This window comes from Chenopodium album, chromosome 16, assembly GCF_948465745.1.
Source record: "Chenopodium album chromosome 16, dcCheAlbu1.1, whole genome shotgun sequence".
In the NCBI taxonomy this organism is placed as follows: Eukaryota; Viridiplantae; Streptophyta; class Magnoliopsida; order Caryophyllales; family Amaranthaceae; genus Chenopodium; species Chenopodium album.
In genome coordinates this window covers 1,469,999-1,494,206 of record NC_137849.1, presented here as the reverse complement: position 1 = coordinate 1,494,206, position 24,208 = coordinate 1,469,999, and the positions used below count along the sequence as shown (strand labels likewise).

Genomic DNA, 24,208 nt, shown 5'->3' with positions numbered 1-24,208 from the left:
TTCCCTCAATTTTTTACTCAAATAAGAGAATTTGTCCCTTTTTATTTCTCTTCTCTTCTTTTTCTTCCATTTCTTCCTATCCAAACAAAATGTCAGGGCTGTTCAGATTGACTGAACTGAACTGAACTGAACTGAATATTTTATGAGAGAAGGAAATTAAGAATTGAACTAAACTGAATTAAACTGATTGAAAATAATTTGAAGAGAACAAGCCCTAAGTACTCATATTATAAGCCCCATTAACCTCACCTTATTTTTGCTTAACTGAAATTAATTTTGCTCAACTGAAACTATTTTTAGTGCTTCTCTATTATATTTCTTCTTTAGAGTTACTAATTTTTATTAAAATGAAATTAATTTTACTGAACTGAAATTAAGTTTAAGGTGAATTGAACCGGGCCTAAGTCTAAAACTCAATACTTCTGTAATAATCGCGATATTTTTTTTTCTTATCCATTTTATAATAATAAACACGTCCTTATTTGATAAAGACTCACTTATCTTTTATCATTTCTCTCACTGACAACCAACTTATACTTACATAGATTATAGTAATAATTTTTTTCCCATAATTAAGGCACTGTTCACTTCACCTTAAAAAATAATATTCAGTAAAAATAATTTCAATTCAGTAAAATTAATTTCAGTTCAGTAAAAATCAGTAACTTTTAAGAAGAAATATAATAGAAATTCAATAAAAATAATTTTAGTTCAACAAAAATAATTTCAGTTCAACAAAAATAATTTTATTTCAGTAAAATTAATTTCAATTCAGTAAAAATAGTTTAAGTTCAGCAAAAATAATTTCATTTCAGTAAAAATAATTTCAGTTCAGCAAAAATAAGGTGAAGAGAACGGGGCCTAAATTGTGATATAATATAAAAATGAAGCAACTCATGTAGAATAAATAAATGCAATGCATGTAAGAAAGATTAAATAATAAGGTATAGTAAAAATTATTAAAACTACATTGAGAAGAAAAAAAAAATTATGTTTGATTAGTTGTGTTGAAAATATTTTAAATACAGTTACATTATATTACATTTATGATGCATGTTATTTCCAATAAAACTCTACAACGTAGATGTCGTATGTATGCCTTTTTATTAATGAATTAATTTAGTTTATTAAAAAAAAAACTGTACAATGTACTTTCAAAAAATAAGCTAAGTAAAATAATTTTAAAATTAAAAAATCTTGAAGCTAACATCATATGGTGGGAAATTTTTTAATGATAGGAACATATGTCCAAAATGATCGATGTAAGAATAACTTGTTTTTAGTAATAATTAATAGTTTTTTTAAAGGAAAAAAATGTTATAAGTTGGTAAAATTATTACAAAATTATTTAATAGAAAGGTAACTCAATTATTATTATTTCATGATATTTCAAATAACAACATGAATAAATTTTTTTTTTCCTTGAATCCTACTATTGTATAACTATATAATGATAATTTAAATGTTAATATTGTATTTTGGCATAATCTCCACCATATATTAACTTCTAAATTATAGTTTATTCTCCCTTAATTAAAGGTCTCAAAATCTTAAGTAGCTATTTTAAGTAAATAGAACACGAAATAAAAGGAATACAATTGTTATAAAGATAATACAGTATATTTAACATGAGGAATAATATACTATATATTATAGTTGTATTATACCAAAAATTAAAAAAAAAATTTGCTAAAAGGGGAGGAAGAATTTTGGAGGGAAAAAATAATACCACGAAGTGACACGTGTCATTTCTGGTGTCTGTCAAAAAAAATCTATGGTTAATATCACAAAGTATTAGGTGCGTGCGGCAATGTTTCGTCAGTTGAGACTCAAGAAAGTATCAGATCACCGTCATCTTCTTACGATAAAGAACAAGTTTTCACCCGACGACAAATTGGTGGAGGTTATGGCAAAGGAGAGCAACGAGATCATCCATGGCGGAAGTGAGAAAAAGCTTGAGATTCTCGGATTTTTTTGAAAAATGCCCAAAAATCGAATTGGGGCTTCCTTATGTGATGTATAATTGTTGAAATTGATTGTCCCATATGATTGTATGTTGGATTGTGAGCATTTTAATAACATATGCATGTATTTTGGTTGAGAAATGAACAAGTTATGTTATGCCCATGAGCTTAATACGAAAACTTAAATGGAGGTTCCACCATTGTTATACATATTATCAAACAAATTATACATATATCTTCAAACAAGTTATACATATCCTCCATTGGCTGGATGATATCCTCTATTATCTATATGATATCATGGTTAGATGATATCCTCTATTAGCTATATGATATCGTTTATGATTGTGACTATGATATCCTTTATTGGCTGGATGATATCCTTTATTGGCTGGATGATATCCTCTATTGGCTATATGATATTATGGTTGGATGACATCCTCTATTAGCTATATGATATCATTTATGATTGTGTCTATGATATCCTTTATTGGCTAGATGGTATCCTCTATCATATAGCCTATAGAGGATATCATCTAGCCAATAGAGGATATCATCTAACTAGTAGATATATCATTCAGTCAATAAAGGATATCATCTAACCAATAGAGGATATTGTCCAGCTAGTAGAAATATCATCCAACCAATAAAGGATATCATATAAACAATAAAGGATATCATCCAATTAGTATAGGATATCATCTAGCCAGTAGAAATATCATCCAGTTAGTAGAGGATATCATCCACCCAATAGAGGATATCATCCAGCCGGTTGAGGATATTAAAAATGTGCATTTTGTCAGTCCGGACTGACGAAGGATTGACACAATACCTCCTCATAACAATATACACTTTTCTTATCTCGGTTTCGTCTATCCGGATTGACACAATACCTCCTCATAACAATATACACTTTTCTTATCTCAGTATGATGATACAAGGGTAGTATGTAAAGAAGGGATACATAATGGGAATACTAATTCAAATCATACCTTTATTAAAAGGTACTAGGAAGAGAGGGGGAGATAAGCATATTCTCACAACTATGAACCATTTATCCTAGAGTAGATATTATTCTCAATTCATATCAAATAAGAAAATATCATTATCTTATGCATATTGATTAGCTGATTCCCTATCCTGGAAAACAAAACACCCTATCCTTATCACACCCTATAATCTCCTTATGTGTCTTTTTCTGATTTATGTTTATAATATCTAGTACGGAGTATCATGTGATTTTTATTACTCTTCTGTTTTTTTTTTTTATTTTTTTTATTTTTTTTATTTGTTTCATTTGGACTCTTGATACGTATATTCCGGTGCAAATGAAATCTTATGATATACTTCCTACGTTTCTTTTTAGTTGACACGTTTTTTTAGTCACGTTTGCCAATGTACTTATTCAATCATTAATATGTTTAATTGTCGATAAGCAAAAATTATGAAAAGTTGATATTTTGAAAGTATATAACGTGTCGAATCTAACAAGATCCCAAATAAATATATATTTCATTACGTATAAAGCACAAAACATGGTCAAAGGGAGGTGTGTAAATAGTATTAAAGTCAAAATGTGTTAACTAAATAAAAACAGAGGTAGTAATTATTTTCTATACTTCAAAATACAGTCATGTGACATCTTGTTAAATTCGTCTCAATTTTATTTTTTCAAGTATTTTTTTTTTATTGTTTTTATCCAAAAAATTTAACATTTAGAGCATGTTTGATAAAAGTATTTTTTTTTTAATTAAAAGTTGGAAATGGATTTAATTTAACTATTACTAACACAAAGTGTTTGGTTAAAAGGTTTGGGTAACAAGGAGATAATAATTTCCATCTAACATAATAATTACCCTTACCATCCTCAAACAAAAAGAAAGGGGGTTGGACTAAGGGCCTATTTCGATTTACTGAAAACAACTAAATTGAAGTGAATAGAGCTAAAATGAATTGTCTATGAGAGAAGGAAATTAAGAATTGAACTGAACTAAAATTAAGCTGAACTAAATAGGCACTCATTTCCTTCAACTTAATTTTAGTTCAGCTCTAATCAGTTCAGTTCAGTTTCGAATTTCCTTCTCTCATAAACAATTCATTTCAGCTCTATTCAGTTCATTTCAGTAAATCGGAAGAGGCCTTAGGTGATTCATTTATATGGTAAAACCAAACAAATGAAAATCTAATTTAAGAGTTAAGGGTTCGTTTGGCATTGCTGTGGTTTTCTGTTTTTTGGTTTTTTGTTTTTTAAAAGTATATGATATATGCCCCATAATGAATAAAAAATTATTTAAACTTTTTAAAATCATGATAATTTTGAAAACTGGCAACAGAAAAGTGGAAACACCTTTTTCTTGTTTTCTGTTTTTGGTTTAAAAAAAAAAAAAACAGAAAACTGAAAACAAAAAATGATGCCAAACAAGCCCTAAATAATTCATTTATAGTTTCTCTCTTATTTGTTTCGTTTTCAATCCATTTTGAATATTCATACCAAATGTTCCGTTAAAATAAAACAAAAGAAATATATCAAAATGAACATGAATAAGTGAATGAGTCATATGAAGTACTATGTGCTTGCATTTTTGTAAGGAATTATTGCTTGCATATAATAACTCATTTCACTACAATTTTTAGTAATGTAATATTGTTTCATATTGGTATAACATAACAGCAACCCACTAGTCCACTACCACATATTTTCATAATATCTTCATCCTTTCTTTCTCCAAATCCATATCACCTTCTTTAATTATGTAGACAAAATTTTATTTCTAGTTTTGTGTAACATCTTAATAGTTTAGCTAAGTAAAATGAGGTTTATGGGTTGCTAACCCAGGCCATATTGATAATTAAAATAATAAGTACAAATATTATACAAGTAATTTAAGTAACATATAGAACAATATAAAAATGAAGAGTAGGTCAAGCTAAAAGTATATGTATACGTTAAATAATATATTACTTTTTTTTCCGTTCATTTATAATTTCTGCAACCAATTGACTGAAATCGTGAAATCAAATTTTATTAATCAAACTGTTATAATTACTCCCTTCATCCCTTAATTAAATTATGTGCTTATTTATTTCATTTATTACTCACATAATAGAAAAAAAATAATAGAGAAAAATAGACATATAATTAAGAAATAGAGGGAGTAACAATTATAGTAAAAGAAAAAACCGTTTTAATTGTAAAAGTTATCCAAAAAAACAGAAATGCAACATACTAAAACATATCTCCACGTAACGACTATTAGAATTTTAATAAAACAAAAGTAGTAGTACGGATTAGTATGACGAGAAACTTCCAAAGCCACCTCAATATAGACTTTCAATTCCTCAATAGCCATGAGTTAATGAGGACCATAGCATAACAAATTCCAGCCGTAAGTCCAAATTGAAGCAGTACCATTAAGATTTAATTTGAGTACAAACCAAAAACACTTAAGATTCTTGGCCACTCAAAATCAATGTAGAGAATGAAAAATACAACACACAAAATACTTTGTCCTTCCTAATTCCCATGTCATTTCAGGCCCTACTTTGTCTGACTAAACTATTTGTCTTTCTTATTGGTCCTTTCTATTTTCCAACTTTTCTTAATATATGACTTTCTCAACCATTCACACTTATTAGCACGAGTATTTTATAAAACTATATATATATAATACATAATATAATTCCTCTTTCAATTTATTTTTTATAAAAAAGTTTCATATTAATTACAACATTATTCTTTTATTTTTACGCTTCTTTTAATCTCTTTTGATCACTTTATTTTTGTTAATAGCCGAGAATTTCCTTCACATTGCGATTATTACAAAACAAAGGGTGATACAACTTCCGTTCATACGATCTTCCCAATGGGGAATATAACGGTAGAGAGAGTAATGCAGCTATGGAATACATGGGACGACAGATTCTTCATGCTCACTAGTCTCTTAATTCAAGCATTGCTTACAATCCTAGCACCGTATCGAAAGCGGTGTGCGAGCCGCATACTAAAATTCTGCCTATGGCTGCTCTATTTATCAGCCGACGCGGTTGCATTATTCACCATTGGATTGATCACAAGCAGCCAAGGTGTAGACTCGCCGCAAAGGCAAGATCTTCTAGCATTTTGGGCACCATTTCTTTTACTACATCTTGGTGGTCCGGACACTATTACTGCTCTTGCATTGGAAGATAACGAGTTATGGCACCGGCACGCGCTGCAGCTCGCTATCCAGCTTGTTGTCACGCTCTATGTGTTTGTACAATCGTTACGAGGCGATAACCGGTTGTGGATGCCGACGGTCCTTATGTATGTGGATGGTTGTATTAAGTATACTGAGAGAACTGAGTCTTTGTACTTTGCTAGCATGAATAGTTTTAGAGAATCACTTGCTAGTAAGCCGGAATCTGGACCCGACTACGCTAGGTTCAAGGAGGAAGATCATTGTTGCAATGGTAGTTCCCATGTCTCGATTGATATTCAAGGTACGTACACGTATATTGTATATATACACACATATAAGGTGTTAGTATGTTAGATAATATTATTTTTTGTGGTTCAACAAATTAAATTATATTGTTAGTTTTGTTGTAGTTAATTTATTTAAAAAATGTCAATTGTATTCAATTTGATGCGTTTATGGATATTATTCGGTTATGATCATGTTTGGTAAAAACAACAGTTGATTATTTGTGAAATGGCCAACTGCTTTTGTTATTTTCTTTTTCGTTTTGGGTAAAGTTGGCTAACAAGTTGCTTGGATTGTCAAGTACTTGGTAGTTGACAAGTCTAATTGCCAAAGATATTTTCTTGGTTGTCGGACCATATGGTCCATATGATGATATGAATGATCTAAGAAAAACAAATCTAATGAAATTGCTAGCCATTATTTTTTGTTTCTCTTTTAATTGAAACATTTTGGCTTTCAAGGCTTACTAATTTTATAAATTTGATCATTGATATGCTTAATTACTCTCTTTGTTTTCTAAAGTGAGTGGGATGGGTGTTAAAGTTTATGGATTAAATAGTTGAAATGTAATGAAAATATAAGTGGATCAAAGAAAAAAGTAATTAAAGTAAAAGAGAGAATGATAATATCAAATTAGCACAAATTATTTAACGTAAAAATAAGACGAGCTTATTAAAACACTTTAAAACGGAATATAAATAGAACTTTCATGGTTTAAAAGTAATCTAACAATATCTTAGGGCTTATTTTGTTCCACTTTATTTTTAATAAGGGTATATAAGAAATACCTAAATATAAATTATAACCAAAGTAAATTTAAAATGAAGTAGGGTCTAATATAAGTATTAGGTGAATCGAACACACCTTTCAACTTATTTTATTAAAATAACCTTTTTAAATATAAATTATTATATGTGACTGGTCATTTCTTGTAGTGAGCCATTATAGGGATTATTCATTAGTTTTATAGAGGTTTCTCATCTATTATTATAAGGGTTACTTCATTAGTATTTCATGGATACTCGATCAATGTTTAAAAAGTTATTCGATTGATTTGACTAGTTGCATACAAAACGGGGTGTCTTAAACTCTTAACCCATATGATGTGTACTGACAAGTGACAACCTAATTGCTAAATTGCAAAAGTTAAACCTTTGCTCTAAAACATCATCCACCTATACAGAAAAAAATTTGTTTTTAAAAAATCGTGTACATATATGTGGTTGGTAATTTATTAATAGACTCAAACCTCCAAGTCTAGATTCTAGGTGTTGTGCAACTTTATGGTAGGAACTTGGAGGACTTTTTTATAATTTGTGAGGTAGGAATTGATTTGCTTTAACAAAGAAAGGGATCCCTCCTTTACAAGTTTACATTTCACGTTATTTAAGACACTTATTTGCTAGCATATGTAAAAAGTTGTACGAATATTTTTTTTATGATAATTATTTCTTATACAATTATATCAATGTTAATTCATGATTAGAGTTTTTGTATTTTTTTTTTAATGAAACAATCATGTACCGACATAGGAAGTATATCATTATATACTTGGTCTAATACAAAATAATTTAGGAGTTCACCAAGATGTACCTGGACGTAACTCTAAATCTCTAATTGACCAAAAGACTAGAAAAAATTAACTACAAAAAGGTTACTCGTATTACGTAGTATATGAATTGAATGAATATAAGGTACGAATAATAAAAGATACGTAGTACAACAACAACAATTGACATTTATACACGAATTTTAGTTATGCTGCTAATAAATTAATAGATGTATAATGTATATAATCACTTGAGAACACATTGCAAATGCAGATAATGGTCATACAAGAGCACTGATTCATTAAATTTGCACTATGCAAGCTTCAATCCAACTAATTAAGGAGCCACATTTTATTAATTAATATTACTCGCGAGTATTTCATTATTGTTACATACTTCGTAATAAGTCGGTAGTTGTCGAAATTCTAATTTGTTGGTAATTTATAACATTTTCAACAGATCGATCCTCGAAAGACAACAAGTTAGAAGGAATTGATCACCAAAATGACTTGAAAAATTACATAAGGAATGAAGTGTCCTTTAACACATGGGAAGCTAGAATCGATGCTTATGCAGAAGAAGAGGAAGATGGAATGATCAAAGATGCTTATAAATTTTACATGAAATTCAAAGGTCTTCTAGCTGATGCTTTTCTAAGCTTAGAGGATCGCGAAGAAAGTCGTTCATTTTTCCTTGATAAAGCAGCATCAAAGGTATACAGAGTAATAGAAATTGAGCTTAATTTCGTGTATGATATCTTCTATACGAAGGTGTTTTTGTTGCAAAAGAAACAAGCTTATGTTCGTATAGTTAGCTTCCTCTCGGTTGTGGCATCCCTACTATTGTTTGTTTTCGAGAACAAAAACCATTATCATGAGACCGACATTGGCATAACCTTTGCCTTGTTGGGGGGTGCTATAGCCCTAGATGTATACGTCGTGATCATGCTCATGGTGTCGGATTGGTGGGTTATTACCACCCCTAAGGTTGGCTTGCCGAAGCACATGAGATCTTATATGATGCGGTTTCTTAAGTTTCTAAGGTGTACAAAAGGTCACAGTCGATGTAGGTGGGCAGAGTCCATCTCAAGGTACAACTTACTAGATCGATGTTTTAAGACTCCTCCTTCATTCTTGAAGTTCATTGTAATAAAGCGGATTAGGGATGCACTTATGGGAATTTTATACGTTGAAACGAAGAAAGTTGATGAACAACTTGTAGTGAATTTTATCATAGAAGAACTACAGAAGAAAGCAAAGCTAGCTACTGATATAAAGGCGAGTAAAGAAGTGTACTCTGCTAGAGGTAATTTGGTCTTAGAGAATGATTATTTTCTTGTATCAAAGTACTTAAATCCTTGGACTTTGGATGTCGAGTATGATGAGAGTGTATTGATTTGGCATCTTGCTACTGATATATGCTACTGGACTGCTGATGACAGTGTTCGAGGTACAAACTATCCTAATTTCTGTAAGCAAGTTTCAGATTACATGACATATCTTTTGCTTAGGCAGAAGTCATTGGTATCACTGGTGGTGGGTATGTCTGAGATTCGATTCGAGGATACGTGTGAAGAGGCTAAGAAGGTTATGAACCGGAACATAGACAGTGGTTGGTTTACAAGAATATGTGCAGGGGCTAAGATGTTTGTAACCAAGAAATTGATGTGTCAGATTTCATCAGTAGAAGGACAAATTACATGTCCAAAAAAAGATGAGTTAATTTTTCAGGAGTTCTGTAATAAAGTCCTTAAGATGCAAGCAGAGGTTCTGCCTATGACAGCTAATAAGTGTGGAAAGAGCAAATCTGTGCTGCTTGATGCTTGTCTTCTCGCGAAGCAACTAAAGACATTCGGTGACATTCAATGGGAGATAACAAGCAAGGTTTGGGTTGAGCTACTATGCTATGCTGCTACGCGTTGCTCACCCAAGTCCCATGTCGCGCAATTAAGTAAAGGCGGGGAGCTCATTACATTAGTGTGGCTGTTGATGGCTCATCTTGGTTTAGGAGAACGTTTCCTTCAAAATCAGGGGTTTGGATGGACTAAACTGATTATTCATAAATGATAACTAATTGTAATTGTAGAACATATCAGATTCTGGTGTAATTCTTAACTGTATTTTTAGACAGTTTAAGTCATGGCATTTAACTTACCTTGTCAAGTTATTTTTAGCTTAATATAAATTGTAACATTATATCATTTGACAGGTAGTTATTACTCCGTGTCACTTTAAAAATGATACATTCCCCTAACGGCCTTGTATTGCAATTAATAAAACATCAAGGAAGTGCAAAGTTAGACTATTGCAAAAAAGTAAAAGGGAAATCGAGCATCTCTAATTTAACATCACTTGATATTTACTGAGTGCTCGTATAGTCGTATACAGAGTTGTACCCGTAGTAATCCTTCACTTTTAGATTGATGGAGACGGGGCTAGTCATTTTTTGTGCACGACACCACACTAAGACAGTTGGCAACTTTAGTAGTACTAGTACATCAAAACTTTAATAATTTCCCACCACTTTGTCGTTCTTTGTGAGCTTTTTTGAAGTAATAGAGAATTAGAAATAGCACACTGATTATATCTTAAAATAAAAGTTAAAACATACTCCGTACATGACTCATGATGATAGCCTTAGATGTTAAAACATAAAGATAGATGTCTCAAAATAGTGCAAAAGTTAAGGAACCGCTACTTAGCTTGTTAATATGTTAATTATTGATTGGAATTTCTAATCCTGTGCTAATTCAATATGGATTCCCCTTATCCTACACTCGATCCGTGAATGCAACTCATAAAACCGGTTATCAAAATAGTTAGGGAAGGGGTTAAATCTCATAATTCACATCAAAAACTTTTTATTAATCAAGTTTGTTACTCTAAGTCTTCCTACAGAGTGTTACTGTGTCATAACTACTTGCAAAAATGTTATTGAAGTCAAACTTTGACTGTTTGTGTAAGATACATGATAATAAATAAACAATACTTACATGAGCATCATAGTGCAGCACTTGTCCAAATATTATTCTTGATTTACAAAATAATTTATGTTCATTGCAGGGGTTTGATGTGGTGGCTGCTAGTTTAAATTTTAGCCCGTAGAAGTTGGCTGAGCTTAAACACATGCATATGCAGTGGCAGTTCCTTGATCCACAATGGAAAAGATTTAAATAGGTACGCGCAATGTATTGTGATTGAAAATAGGTAGTACTCCGTATTGTACAAGGGTAAGCACACTAGCCATGATTTACTTGTTACTTCTTGCTAACTAGGCCGTGAATTCTAATATGCTTCACTACTTTTTTTTTAACAGATGTGTAGTTTTTCATTTAGTCATTTGATGTATAAAACACATCTATCAATAGCCAATTTATCTCTAAAACAAATATAAACTTATCCTGGCATGGAATAAAGTAAGAGGCTAAGAGCCAGTGATATTGATAATATATACTACCTCTGTTTCTTTTTAGTTGACACGTATTCCTTTTTGAGAAGTTTTTTTTAGTTGACATGTTTCTTTTTGGGGTTAATTTTTTACCTTGTATTTACAACCTACCCCACTTGCTTTTTCATTCTCTCTCACTCTCTCTCCTCTCCTTAATATATGTGCCTAAATCAAACGCGTCAACTAAATAGAAACGGAGGAAGTATACATTACTGGGTAAAGCAAGGGGAATGATATATAGAGAATGAAATATTGAAATCAGCTTATTGAAAATAGAATAATGTATGTAGAAATATTAAATACATCAGATGTAAGCACACTATAACACATTATGGGTACATAATTATTTGGAAACTAAGGAATTAGTAATGTATCAACTTTATTCGGGCAAAGATTGCACAATTATACAAAGTAAATAAACAGAAAAGGCGTACCTTATTACATCACTCCAAAAGAAGGAAATAAGGGATGTGTTGTATGAGAGGAAAGTCTTCACCCCTCGTTTGGCATCTTGTAAACAACTTCGGACATTGCTGAATGTTAAGTTGTTGTAAAGACTTGAGGTGAGCGAAAGAATTGGGAATCTGCTTGAGTAGTGGGCAACATTGAATCTCAAGTTGTTGTAAAGCAGATAGGTCACCAAGTGTATCAGGAAGTGTAATTAAGTAAGGACAGTTTCGAATGGCGAGGCGTTGAAGCTTGGTGAGTTTCCCAATCCACTCTGGGAGGGCTTTCAATTCATAAAATGAATGGAGAGAGAGTTCCTCGAGTTTTTTAAGGGCAATAAGGCCGTTTTCGAGGGATTCCAGGTTGGAGATACCTATGAGTTTCAACGAATAGAGGTGCTGGAGAAGGCCTCCCTGTGCTACTTCCATGATGTTGTCCCCTAAGTTCAACTTTTCACAGCGCATGATTTCCAATTTTTGTAGGGCAGGAAACTTTGATAGTGCTTGATTAATGTCTTTCAACCCACTACATTCATGAATCACAAGTTGTTGTACGCAATGGAAGTAATTGTATAATTTTGATTCTAATCTTAGGCCTTGTCTGATTTTTAACAACTTCAAGGCTGGGTTTGAAAAATCATAGAAATCCGAATCAAGCTCAACAGCTGAGACAATTTCCAGATTCTGCAGTTTTTTCAACGTCCGTGGCTCAAAATGATGTCTCAGCAGCCTCAGGTGAAGGTCATGTGCCTCTAGAGACACAAGATTTGGAATTGGGGGCATTGATTTTAGCTTTGGGCAACCTTTTATCTTAAGTTGAAGACTCTGAGAACAGATTGGTTGCTGCTGTTTTCGTCTCGACCAACCCTTGAGTTTTTGTAAATTAGCCAACATCAAATACTTCAAGGATGGGAAGTATGAAGTAGAAGGTTTACTTTCATCTACATACTCCAAGGTTTTAAGGTCCCAAAGTTGAAGAGACCTAAGATAAGGCAAACTACCCAAGTGTGGCAGATGTTTGCAACTGTTGCAGTCTTCGATACATATAGAAACAAGGTTCTCAGGGATTATGCTTTTTAGATTAGGAGACGGCTGCAGGGAACGATGCGAACCACCAACACTTGTTTCTCCTTTTCCATCTCCAGACTTATCTTTCAGATTTTCGCCATGTAACCCGTGTTCGTGTTGCTTTTCAAAACGAACTCTGAGCTTCCCAGTAATGTCGTTGAACCAATCTCGTGCATGTAACCAATAGTTAGTGTGGCTGACTACACACACCTCTAATGTTTGGAGAGATTCTAATTCCCAAACCTTGGATGGGTTATCAACCAATCTACTTCCAAAATACAAGTGCCTCAGATGCCTAAATGCGTGAAAGTCACTCGATTTTACCCTAGAGTGTCGCAGGTCCAATGTCTGCAAATTTTCCAACCTTGTGACGCTCTCCGGAAGATTTTCGAGGGAGACGCCGAGTTTGAGGTACCTTAAATCCTTCAGATCTCCCAAGGAACTCGGAAGGTTTTTACAATTGATTGCTGTCAAATCCAATGCTCGTAAGCACGTCAATCTTGTAATGCTCTCGTTAATCTCTGAAACTTCTGAAGAATCTTCATATAATTTTCTTGGCAAGAAAAGAAGTGACTGCAACTTGCTGGCAGTAAGTAACCATGATGGTGCTTTCCATGAAGAGTCAACCAAGAAACTTAAATGCAAAATATTGGCAACATCAATTTCCCCTTGAGACTTATCAACTAAACAAAACTCGGGTTTAGCTATTTCCTTAAGGAACTCACTTATTACGTAGTGCATCTTGTAACCAAATGTATCACTGATACCATTTCCTTGAAAGTTTTCAAAGAAGTACCCTTCTTCCAGTAATCTCACAAAGCCAACAGACTCTGGATTTGCTGGCATTGTTGCTGCAGTTAGTAAGTGTTCTACTGAAGGCCATAGATGAATCAGATCCGTCTTATTGAACGTATAACCCTTCGGAAACAACGAACAATAATGCACATATATCTTAATGTGTGATTGTAGTTGTTCATATCGGCTAAGTTTTAAGCTAAACAGTTCAGTTTTGGATGCATCTTTTACAATATCACGACGAACCTCCCAATCATTTACTGAAAGATCTGACCAAAAAAGAGCCGCTATGTTCTCTAGGAGGCTTGGATCATGACGGTACTGGTTATAAAGTTCCATAGCAATCTCTAATAAAATGCAACTATCGAAATCTATTCGTGCTCTGTTTCTGAATAGAGTCCAACACATGTTTTGTGGTTGAAGTATTTCATCGGATAGTGTTATCGACTCGACTTCTTCCTGCTTAAAAAAAAAATATGACTCATTATTAGTATGTCGGACAAACAAAAGAGTAATGGTGATATTACTAGAACAATTACAGTAGGATTCACTACAAGAAATGGCTCAATTTCCGATGGACGGGTAAACCGTCAGAAAATTCCGACGGACTCAAAATCCATCGCGAAGTCCTTATTTTCGACGGATTTGACTTTCATTGGTAATTTTGCGGTGGAATAGATCCGTTGGAAGAAAAAATAAGGGAAATTCCTTGTTTCTCATATTGAGAAACAAAATTTGTTTTTCATGGGGGCATTTTCGTGAATAAATCAACAATTTTTTCATTATAGTGGGCTCCACAATTGAATAAAGTTGTATAAAGTTGTTGGTTTATTTACGAAAACGCCATGTGAGATTGCTATGGAACTTTATAACCAGTACCGTTATAAAGTTTGTGTCCAACACACGGTTCCCTTCTCTCTCTCCTTACACAACCACCGCCCACCTAGACCATCACCGCAACCATTACTAACAACAACACCACGGCGCAACAACAACACCACGGCGCAACAACAACAACCACAACAACCACCACGCAACAACAACAATAACAACAACACCGTGCCCACAAAGACAAAGGTACGATTGCGATGAATCATGTGACTCACAGCCCGTCGAGAGCTCAGCCATCATCGCGAGTGTCGTCAACAGCACAAGTCCGACCACAAAGACAAAGGTACGATTGCGATGAATCATGTGACTCACAGCCTGTCGAGAGCTCAGCCATCATCGCGAGCGTCATCAACAGCACAAGTCCAACCACCCACTCCCAAGGTTGTTGAATTGTAGATTTTGTTTTAAGGAAAATTTGTCAAAAATAAGTCAACTTTTGCGCAGTTAGCTCAAAATAAGCCAACTATTTAATTAACTAAAAATAAGTCACACTTTATATGATATATTTCCAAAATGAGTCATAACCGGTTGATTATAGATGTAACCGGTTATTTCGGTTAAGTTTTCATGTGTTATTAAATGATTGGTTCAATTTAAGTTATAGATTAAATTAATTAATTTTTTGATTAATTTTTGAAAAAACATATTTCAAGAAAAAACCCTTAACTCCACCAATTAAAAACAACCCCACTCCACAATGACCGTAACTCACTTACCAGCCACCACCGATCATCCCCACCCACCGCCGATCCTCCCCACCCATCGCCGATCATCCTTACCCACCACCGATCAATTTCTTTCTCTCCCCTCCCACCTCTGCTCCTCCCCTCTCTATATTTTTATTTGACGAAAATATGGGTGGTGGTTTTATTCAGGCGTGTGTTGGGTGTTTTAAAGTGGAAGGGGTGGATATTTTTGGTGGTTAGGATTGGGTTTGGGGGTAGATTCAGTAATATTTTGATGGTTAGGCTAGGGATTTGAGGTGGGTATGGTGGTTTTGCAATGTATTTTATTGTGGGTCTACGGGTTTAGGTTACTTTCGATGGACGAAGGGCGGTGTTTAGGGAGGGGGAAAAGGAAACAATCTAGTAAAGGAGTAAGGAGGTCCGCCGGTGTCAAGGAGAGGAAAGAGACAGGGGTCTGGGGTGGGTGGGGGTTGGGAGGTCTAGCGGTGGGGAGGTTGTGCGTGCAGTGCCTGGCGCGGGGGTGGTCAGTAGTGGAGGTGGCCTGTTTATGTTTTTCTTTTTATTTTTTAAAATAAATAATCAAAATAAATAATTTTTATTAAAAAAATAAAGAATATGACTTGTTCAATAAGTTACAGGCCAGGTCATTTAACCTATTTAAAAGAAACCTCGGTTAGAAGATAACTTAGGGTTTGTTTGGTTCACCTTATTTTTGCTTATCTGAACTTATCTGATCTGGTCTAGTCTGATCTGATCAGATCTGATTTGAATGTTAGATTTATCCAAACTTTGACCTTAAATATATGATAATCTGTAAGGAAAAATATATCAAGTAGGATCTTGTTAGATTCGTAATAATGTGTATTTTATAAATAAATAATTTTCATAATTTTTTTCATTACAAAATTAAAGATATTTAGCGATAAAAAACTGCACATAAAACGATGATCTGCTTTGAACTTATTTTTTCCTGATTTGATCAAATCTGAACTTATTTTTTCTAAAATAAGTAAAAATAAATTAAACTAAACAATGCCTTATTCTCTTTCAAAAAAATAAATAAATAAATAAATAAAATCCACAAGGCCTTATTCTAAATTAATCGAAATTTTGACTGATTTTAAGCTAACCATGCAAAGGTTGGCTTATTTTTGACAATTTCTCCTTGTTTTAATTTAGGTTATACTGTAGATCTAGTTTTATTTTTTTTTTTCAAATATTTCAAATTACAATTATTTTTTGATGTAATTATAATGTTACTTTATAAAGTTTATTAGATAATTGTATATTTATTTATTTCTTTAAAGGGAGTTTTTTTTTTCTTCCGAGTTTTAAGAGTGTCACAGGATTTTAAGTTTTAAAAAATTATTAGAACGTCACTTATGATTAATATTTTTAAAATGCTGCAATAGGATTTTGCCACGTAAGATTATTTTTTTTATTTTTTATTTTTTTTGGAAGCGTTACGTAGGATTATAATAAAAAATCTCCATGTAGGATTACTCCCTCCGTGTTTTAATAAGTGTTACACTTACCAAATGCGGCCGTGTTTAAATAAGTATTACAATTCTTTTTTTTGGCAAAAATCTACATTTTAATATTACTACCTCTGGTCCAATTTACTCGCAACAATTTTCTAAAATGGATGGTTCAATTTACTCGCAACAAACTTGTTTCTTTCCTTTTTCAGTATGTTTTTGGGTGGTAATTGACTAATATACCTTTACTTTTTTTTTTAAAACAACCTTATTAAATTAAAAATCTAATTTCATTAGATTAAACACCAAACTTAATTAATTAAACCCTCATCCCCTTTAATTTTCTCTCTCCTCCTCCAACCTCATTTTCATGGTGGTTTCGTGGTGTTAAGAGCAGCGAGGTTCGTCGGTAAATAATTTTCTCTCTCCTCCTCCAACCTCATCCCCTTTAGTTCTCTCTCTCCTCCTTCGTCGTGGTTTCACATCAGCGACCTTGTGGTTTCAAATCAGCGGGTTTCCAATCGGGGGCTTCTGTGGGTTGGTGGTTTCAGTGTTGGTCGGTTGGTGGTAGATTGTCGGTGCATTGTGTGGTAGATCGTGGGTGCGTTAGATGGTAGATCATGGGTGTGTTGGGTGGTAGATGGTAGTTCATGGGTGTGTCGTGGTGCTGGGTGCGTCGGTGGTCAGTGGTGCTAGGTGCGTCGGTGGCAGATCATGTTGGGTGTGTTGGTGGTGCCGGCGATGTTGGGTTCATGGGGGTTCGGTGCTGGGTGGTGGTGGTGGTTGGTTTCGGTGATGATGGGAGGTGGTTGTGGTGGCTGGTTTCGGTGATGCTTGGTGGTGTCAGTGGTGGTGGGTTATTTAATTTAATTAAGGTTGAATTTGTTTTTTCTTTTTTTTGGGTTGGATTAATAGTTAAACATATACCCTTATTTTTCCATAATCACCCCTTAAAAGTTTTGCCTTGGTTTCCGCAAAATTGTCCTTTGTTGCGAGTAAATTGGACCGGAGGTAGTATATCGATCTCTCTCCTCTCATGGTCCTCACCTAAACCCACTACTACTTTTTTTATTATTATTTATCTCCTATCACATTCGTTACTTTTCAATAAACTATTAATCCCACTATCTTTCTTCTAGAATTTTTTAATACTCCAACTACCTCTCTTACCTCTTATTTAATTCAATTCAATTTAATAGGCTAAAACTATGTGTCGGTCAAATTGTAAAACTTATTAAAACACAGAGGGATTTTAAAATGCTACAATAGGATTATTCCAATTAAGATTAATTTTAGGGGACGCGGGTTCTTGAAAAATTACTACCAGGGAAAAAGGCATTAGGAAGCAAGTGGGGTTACAAAGGGAAGTATGATGAGCACGGTAATCTGTAGAGATTAAAAGCTCGACTGGTAATCTTTGGACATCATATGGTCGAGGGCTTAGACAATAATGATACTTTTGCACCCGTGGCAAAAATGGTGACAGTACAAACTAACATTTCTTGCAGTAGCAGTAGTGAAAAATTGGGACTTGCAACAAATGAACGTTCACAATGCATTTCTTTATGGTGACTTGGAGGAAGAGATATATACATGAAAATTCCCCCTGGTTTTGATAATAAAAATTCTGATAAAGTCTACAGGATGAAGAAATCATTGTATGGTATGAAACAGGCCCTCCATTGTTGGTTTGTGAAACTCACAACATCTCTGAAAAATTATGGGTTTAAACAATCATATTCCGATTACTCACTATTTACTCTAACGAAAGGGAATTTGCAGATTAATGGGTTAGTGTATGTGGATGATTTGATTATTGCAGGGAACGATAAATCTGCAATGATTAAATTTAAATTATATCTGGCTAATTGTTTTAAGATGAAAGACTTGGGAGTGTTGAAATATTTTTTGGGGCTAGAGGTAGCTCGAAATAAACAAGGAATTTTCGTATGTCAGAGGAAGTATGCTTTAGATATTATTACTGAAGCAGGACTATTGGATGCTAAACTTGCAAAGTTCCCCATGGAACAAAACCATAGGTTAGCTCTAGCAAAAGGCGAATTCCTTACGGGTGTAGAAAATTATCGACGACTCATAGGTCGATTGATTTGCTTGTCTGTTACTAGACCAGATTTGGCATATTCTATTCATATTTTATCTCAGTTTATGCACAATCTGAGAGTAGAACATTGGGATGCTGCTCTGCGAGTGGTACGTTACTTGAAGATAAACCCCAGTCAAGGTATTTTGTTAAGGTTTAATAGTGCTTTGCAGTTAGAAGGGTGGTGTGTTTCAGATTGGGCAAGTTGCCCGTGAACTTGACGATCCTTGACTAGTTGGTTTGTGTTACTTGGTCTATTTCCTGTGTCATGGAAGACCAAAAAGCAACCCACGCCCCACGGTGGCTAAAAGCTCTGTAGAAGCCGAATATAGATCGATGTCAGCAGCCACTTGTGAGTTGAAGTGGCTAAAGCAGCTTTTGAGAGATTTAGGTGTACGACATGCGAATGGCATGCACCTATATTGTGATAGTCAATTGGCATTATGTATTGCGCAGAACCCAATTTTTCATGAACGGACGTAACATATTGAAGTCGATTATCACTTTGTGAGAGATGCCATTATAGACGGCCTCATCAAACCTTCCTATGTGTCTACAACGATTTCAGTTGGCTGACATTTTCACCAAGGCTTTAAGGAAAGCCAAGTTTGATTTTTTACTCCACAAGTTGGGCATTTGTGATTCGTATGCTCCAACTTGAGAGGGAGGTATTGGGATAATATTAGAATGAGATATATATTGTGCAAAGATATTATTGTGAATATTGTGATTATCTTTAGGTAGTTGAGATCTTTAGATATTATTAGGGCTTGCCCCCTAAGTATTCCCAAGGCTATAAATATTGTATTGTGGCAGTGCTTTATGAGATGAGAAATACAGAAAAACACATTGAGAGAAATATTTAACAGAGACAATCAGCTAATCAAGCATAAAGATTTTGTATAATATTCTTTAAGAATTAATAAGTTACCATCACCACTCACCGGGATTTCCATCATGATGACCAAAAGCTCCAGGGTATTAGCGACCTCCTGTCGATCTGTACTTCTTCCTTTGTAATATACAACGATTTCTGTATTGATTAAATCACCTATGGACGTATGCCAATAAGGTTAAAAAAAACACTAAGGCCTTTTACTGTACTTCTATTCTACTAATATTCAGTTTTATCAAATATAACTATATAAAGGTTGTTTCTAACCTAAATATCATATGATGTCAAAAGCAAAAATAAGCAGTGACGGATCCAGGATTTGGAGAATAGAGGTACGAAATAAAGTTCGATAAGAAAGAATTTACAAAATAATAGTATGTGAATTGCAATAAATTTTTCCTTGATCTTGTTTGGTTAGAGTTTATTTTCCTAGGAAATAGACATATGGGGTTGTGCTTGGTTGGAGGAAAAAGAATAAAGCATAGGAATTAGAGTGCTTGTGTTTGTTCTACATGGGAATCAATTCCCACATGAAATTAAATACCATGGGAAGTTTTTTTCCCTTACAAATTGCATAAATTTTGTGAAAATGTGTTTGGTTAACATCATGAGATTTAGTATCTCCTAGGAAATAACTTCCAATGCATTGTAGGAACTCACTCATCTAAGGAGGGCTTGGTGAGTTATTTCCTATGCTATATAGGAATTTACGTTTCCCTTGGAAATGTCATTTCCTAGGAAATTTCTAACCAAACACAACAATTTTAGCTATTGCCTAGGATTTCCATTTCCAAGGAATATATCTTTCAACCAAAAAAGCACTTATTTTACTTTGTATTAGTATTTGCGTATACAATACAACCCATCCTCCGATAATAAGTCTTATAATTGAGCAACTAAATGTATTTGTGGGCTAAAAAAGAGACTGTTTAAGAGACTTATTATTTGAAAGCAAAAGCTAATAAGCGCCCCTGGGGCGTTAGATAAGAGAATTAAAGTGCAAATATTAGAGTAAAATTAACATTAATTACACCGAACGACGCGTGATTTTGTCATGAATTCCTAACTTAATACCATTTCAACCAATATAATTTATCCTTATCTAATGCCCCGGGGCGCTCGTTAGCAAGATCCTGGCAAAAGCTAATGAGCGCCCCCGGGGCGTTAGATAAGAGAATTAAAGTGCAAATATTAGAGTAAAATTAACATTAATTACATCGAACGACGCGTGATTTTGTCATGAATTCCTAACTTAATACCATTTCAACCAATATAATTTATCCTTATCTAACGCCCCGGGGCGCTCGTTAGCAAGATCCTTATTTGAAACAACAAGTCTCTTTGATCGAAAAATACTAATCTGGCCTGGAAAAATTAAAAGTATCACCTAAAAGGCTAAGAGACTAATTTTTTTGAAATAGGTAGTCTATTTGAATTTCATACTAAAAAGGTTGGCTGATTCGTTGTCTTGGCTACATAACGGTAACTAAGTTAAGTGACCACCTATTAGAAATAGGCGGTCTATTTTCTCATCAATTTTTTTTTTTATATTTTTTTTTTTTATTTTTTTATTTTTTTTTTTTGCGAAATAGGGTTCAATTGTACCTCTGTGTACCCCCTTGAATTTGCTACTGAAAATAAGAGATATCTACTCGTAGGACAAAATATATGCATTAATAGAAATGTAACATTAGAGTGGATTTAATATCGGAAATATAAAATATCATTTTTTCCGTTGTAGTAATATAATAGGGATTGGAGTAGGTGTTTAAAAACCAGTTCGGACCGGAAAAATGGACAAAACTGCACCAATCCCGGACTGATATTTATGTCTTCGGTCCGGACGTCCAGTCAGGTCTTAAATCCTTAAAAATTGATCTTGGAAATACATGTTTGTTACTTAAAATTATGCATAATACCTTTAATAATGATTAAGATTATCCTTAATTGTTTTCCCTTTTGTTTTTTTTTATAAAATTATTATAAATTTTAAAAACTTTTTAAAAAATTTACCAAAAGTAATCTAGTCCAGGGTTTGGACCAATGTTTTTCTAGTCTGAACATAGCTCAGCTGTTCCGGTCCAATTCTTGATATTAAAATTTTCAGTCTTTGGCCTAATTCAGTCCAAGACATGACCGATGGAAAGCCCTATTTAAATTTTTTTTTAAATTGTGTTAATTGAATTAATTATCCTTGTTTTAATTTTTTTAATGAATTCAATATATATGGTTGTTACAAAATTAGAATCAATTTTAGAACATGACAGTCCTAAGCATATTACCACTGATTTTTTAACTATACTAAATATATTAAAAGACGTTCCTAACAATATCTATGTACCATGTAGACTCTTTCATTACGCCACGTCATCTACTCAAATTTTTATCACGCCATGTCACCAAGGTTATCCTACTTTGGATCGGTAAGAGGAGTAGGATTATTGGTAAAATTGGATTGTAGAATCATAATATTCTACAAAATTGATAAAAAGAGTAATAAAAAGGTTGCTACATAATTAGATAACATTTTTAAGCCATAAAAATGGTAAGATTATAGTTTTAGTAGTTGGATAGTAATTTTCTTAGCTTAGAGAAAAATTTAATTGCTTTAGGCTCATTTTAATAATTAAGTGACAAATAAGATTGTACGATCCTGACAAATGCTACTCGATTCTGAATGATCCTACACGATTTTGTCCGATCCCGACTAATCCTGTACAATCCTATAATAATCAAAGTGAAAAACAGGATCGTCCGATCCCATTCGATCATGTATGATCCTGCTTACTCTGCGATTCTGCATCCATTCCAAATCGTTTGACTAAAATGGGATCATAGGTTCGCACGATCCTGCGATCCGGATCGCAATTTTGACAATAATGCATGTCACCCACTCAACACCACATGACTCTTCCTTTCATATGTTTCTCATTACATGTCATGCACATATATTTTAAAAGAGGTGAACATCTTACCACCAAGCTATGTGATATATTATGCTATTGTTTAATACAACATATTAATATGTGTAACAAATTTATTTAACAAGAAAAAATATAATGACTCGGGGTATCGTTCGGGCCCAAATACTACTCCCTCCGTTCCCTTATGTTCTTTACGTTTCCATTTTAAGAGTTCCTTTTTATTCTTTACATTTAGTATCTTTCCTTTTTTAGTCATAAATTTTAGACAAAATTACCATTGCTTTACAATTTAATTACTCAAATATCCTTACTTTTCCATGTGCATTTGTACTTTTAGTACTATTTTAATGGTTTTCTAATACTCATTATTACTTTCTCTCGCCTCTCTCTTCTTTTTCCTTCTCACTTTCTTCATCCATGTGTACAATATTTTTTTTAAAAGTAAAATTGTACTTTCAATAATTGAATTATTCCAATATACCTCTACTTTACACAATTTCTTAATAACCGCTCATAATTTCAAACGTCAAAAACAAAATGGAACGAAGGGAGTAGTTTTTATAATTAAAAGAGTACCTTTGAAGTGTGTGCTCATTAGCATTTGCCTTGGTTTTTCTTTTTATTCTATTATTCTTTTTTATTATTATTATTATTATTATTATTATTATTTTTCATAATTATGTAAATCAACATACATTTAGGGAAAATTAATAAAGATTTATTCAAAAAAAAAAAAAAAAACTTCCATACTAAGAGCTACTCCAATGGTTGTAGTTAGGGACTTGCTTGCAATATTAAATAATCCCTAGCTACTAGCTTCACCATTGGAGCAAAAAAATACAATTAGCTTGGCCAAGCAAATTAGCTTTGCCAAGCTAATTTGCTTGGAAAAGAACTTGCCAAAATATAGCAAATTAGAATAAATATTTTGTAATATAAAAACGTAAATTAAGGAGGTGGGGTTTATTTAAATAGTAAACTAATAGCTAACCATTGGAGCTCAAAGTAGCTAAAATGACAATTAGCTTAAAAGCTTATGTGGTATGGCAAGCTAATTTGATAATTAGCTTGTTATTGGAGTTGCTCTAAAGATAATGAAGGATAAGTTATTATTGGTGGGTTTACGGTTTACATACCTTGAAGAATATTTCCCGATAGAGTGAGCACATGTTTAGCCCATTCCTCAAATCCTTTGTCAACAGTACCGCCCCGAACTTGCAATTCATTCTCCTCAAAACTTAGTTGGGCTTCAGTATATTCCAGTATCTGATGTAGTAAATTCCAACAGGGAAAACAACCCAATCTATGTGGTAATAACGGTTTTCTTTTTTCTAGAACTAGATAGGAAATAAGAAATTTCTTCATAATTTCCCAAAGACTATGCCTTATTTGTATCAAACTTTCCATTTTACTTTTGTCTTGTGTCTGTTGTTGGGGAAGGGGTGGTGGTGGTGGTTAGGTTGAGTTTCTCCAAAGCTAATATATATTCTGATCAGCACA

The 24,208-nt window shown here is 33.4% G+C and overlaps 2 protein-coding genes across 2 annotated transcripts; one reads left to right on the top strand and one right to left on the bottom strand.

The window, feature by feature from the left end:
* Positions 1-5,624: 5,624 nt before the first annotated feature.
* On the top strand, positions 5,625-10,204 carry LOC145584611 (uncharacterized). The gene is made up of 2 exons (XM_081641424.1): positions 5,625-6,443; positions 8,437-10,204. The coding sequence occupies exons 1-2, from the start codon at positions 5,828-5,830 to the stop codon at positions 10,041-10,043; spliced, it is 2,223 nt and encodes a 740-aa protein (XP_081497550.1). The 5' UTR covers positions 5,625-5,827; the 3' UTR covers positions 10,044-10,204.
* A 1,626-nt stretch (positions 10,205-11,830) lies between these two features.
* LOC145584610 (putative disease resistance protein At3g14460) lies at positions 11,831-24,171 on the bottom strand. Its single transcript, XM_081641423.1, has 3 exons — positions 23,845-24,171; positions 19,834-19,940; positions 11,831-14,192 (listed from the first exon to the last, which is right to left on the bottom strand). The coding sequence occupies exons 1-3, from the start codon at positions 24,113-24,115 to the stop codon at positions 11,868-11,870; spliced, it is 2,703 nt and encodes a 900-aa protein (XP_081497549.1). The 5' UTR covers positions 24,116-24,171; the 3' UTR covers positions 11,831-11,867.
* Between the last annotated feature and the right edge of the window lie 37 nt (positions 24,172-24,208).

Coding starts and splice junctions, on each gene's coding strand:
- LOC145584611 (XM_081641424.1), top strand. CDS start 5,828: ATGGGGAATATAACGGTAGAGAGAGTAATGCAGCTATGGAATACATGG. Junction 6,444..8,436: donor TGTCTCGATTGATATTCAAG/GTACGTACACGT, acceptor CATTTTCAACAG/ATCGATCCTCGAAAGACAAC.
- LOC145584610 (XM_081641423.1), bottom strand. CDS start 24,115: ATGGAAAGTTTGATACAAATAAGGCATAGTCTTTGGGAAATTATGAAG. Junction 19,941..23,844: donor ATCGGGAAATATTCTTCAAG/GTATGTAAACCG, acceptor ATACGTCCATAG/GTGATTTAATCAATACAGAA. Junction 14,193..19,833: donor TCATCATGATGGAAATCCCG/GTGAGTGGTGAT, acceptor TTTTTTAAGCAG/GAAGAAGTCGAGTCGATAAC.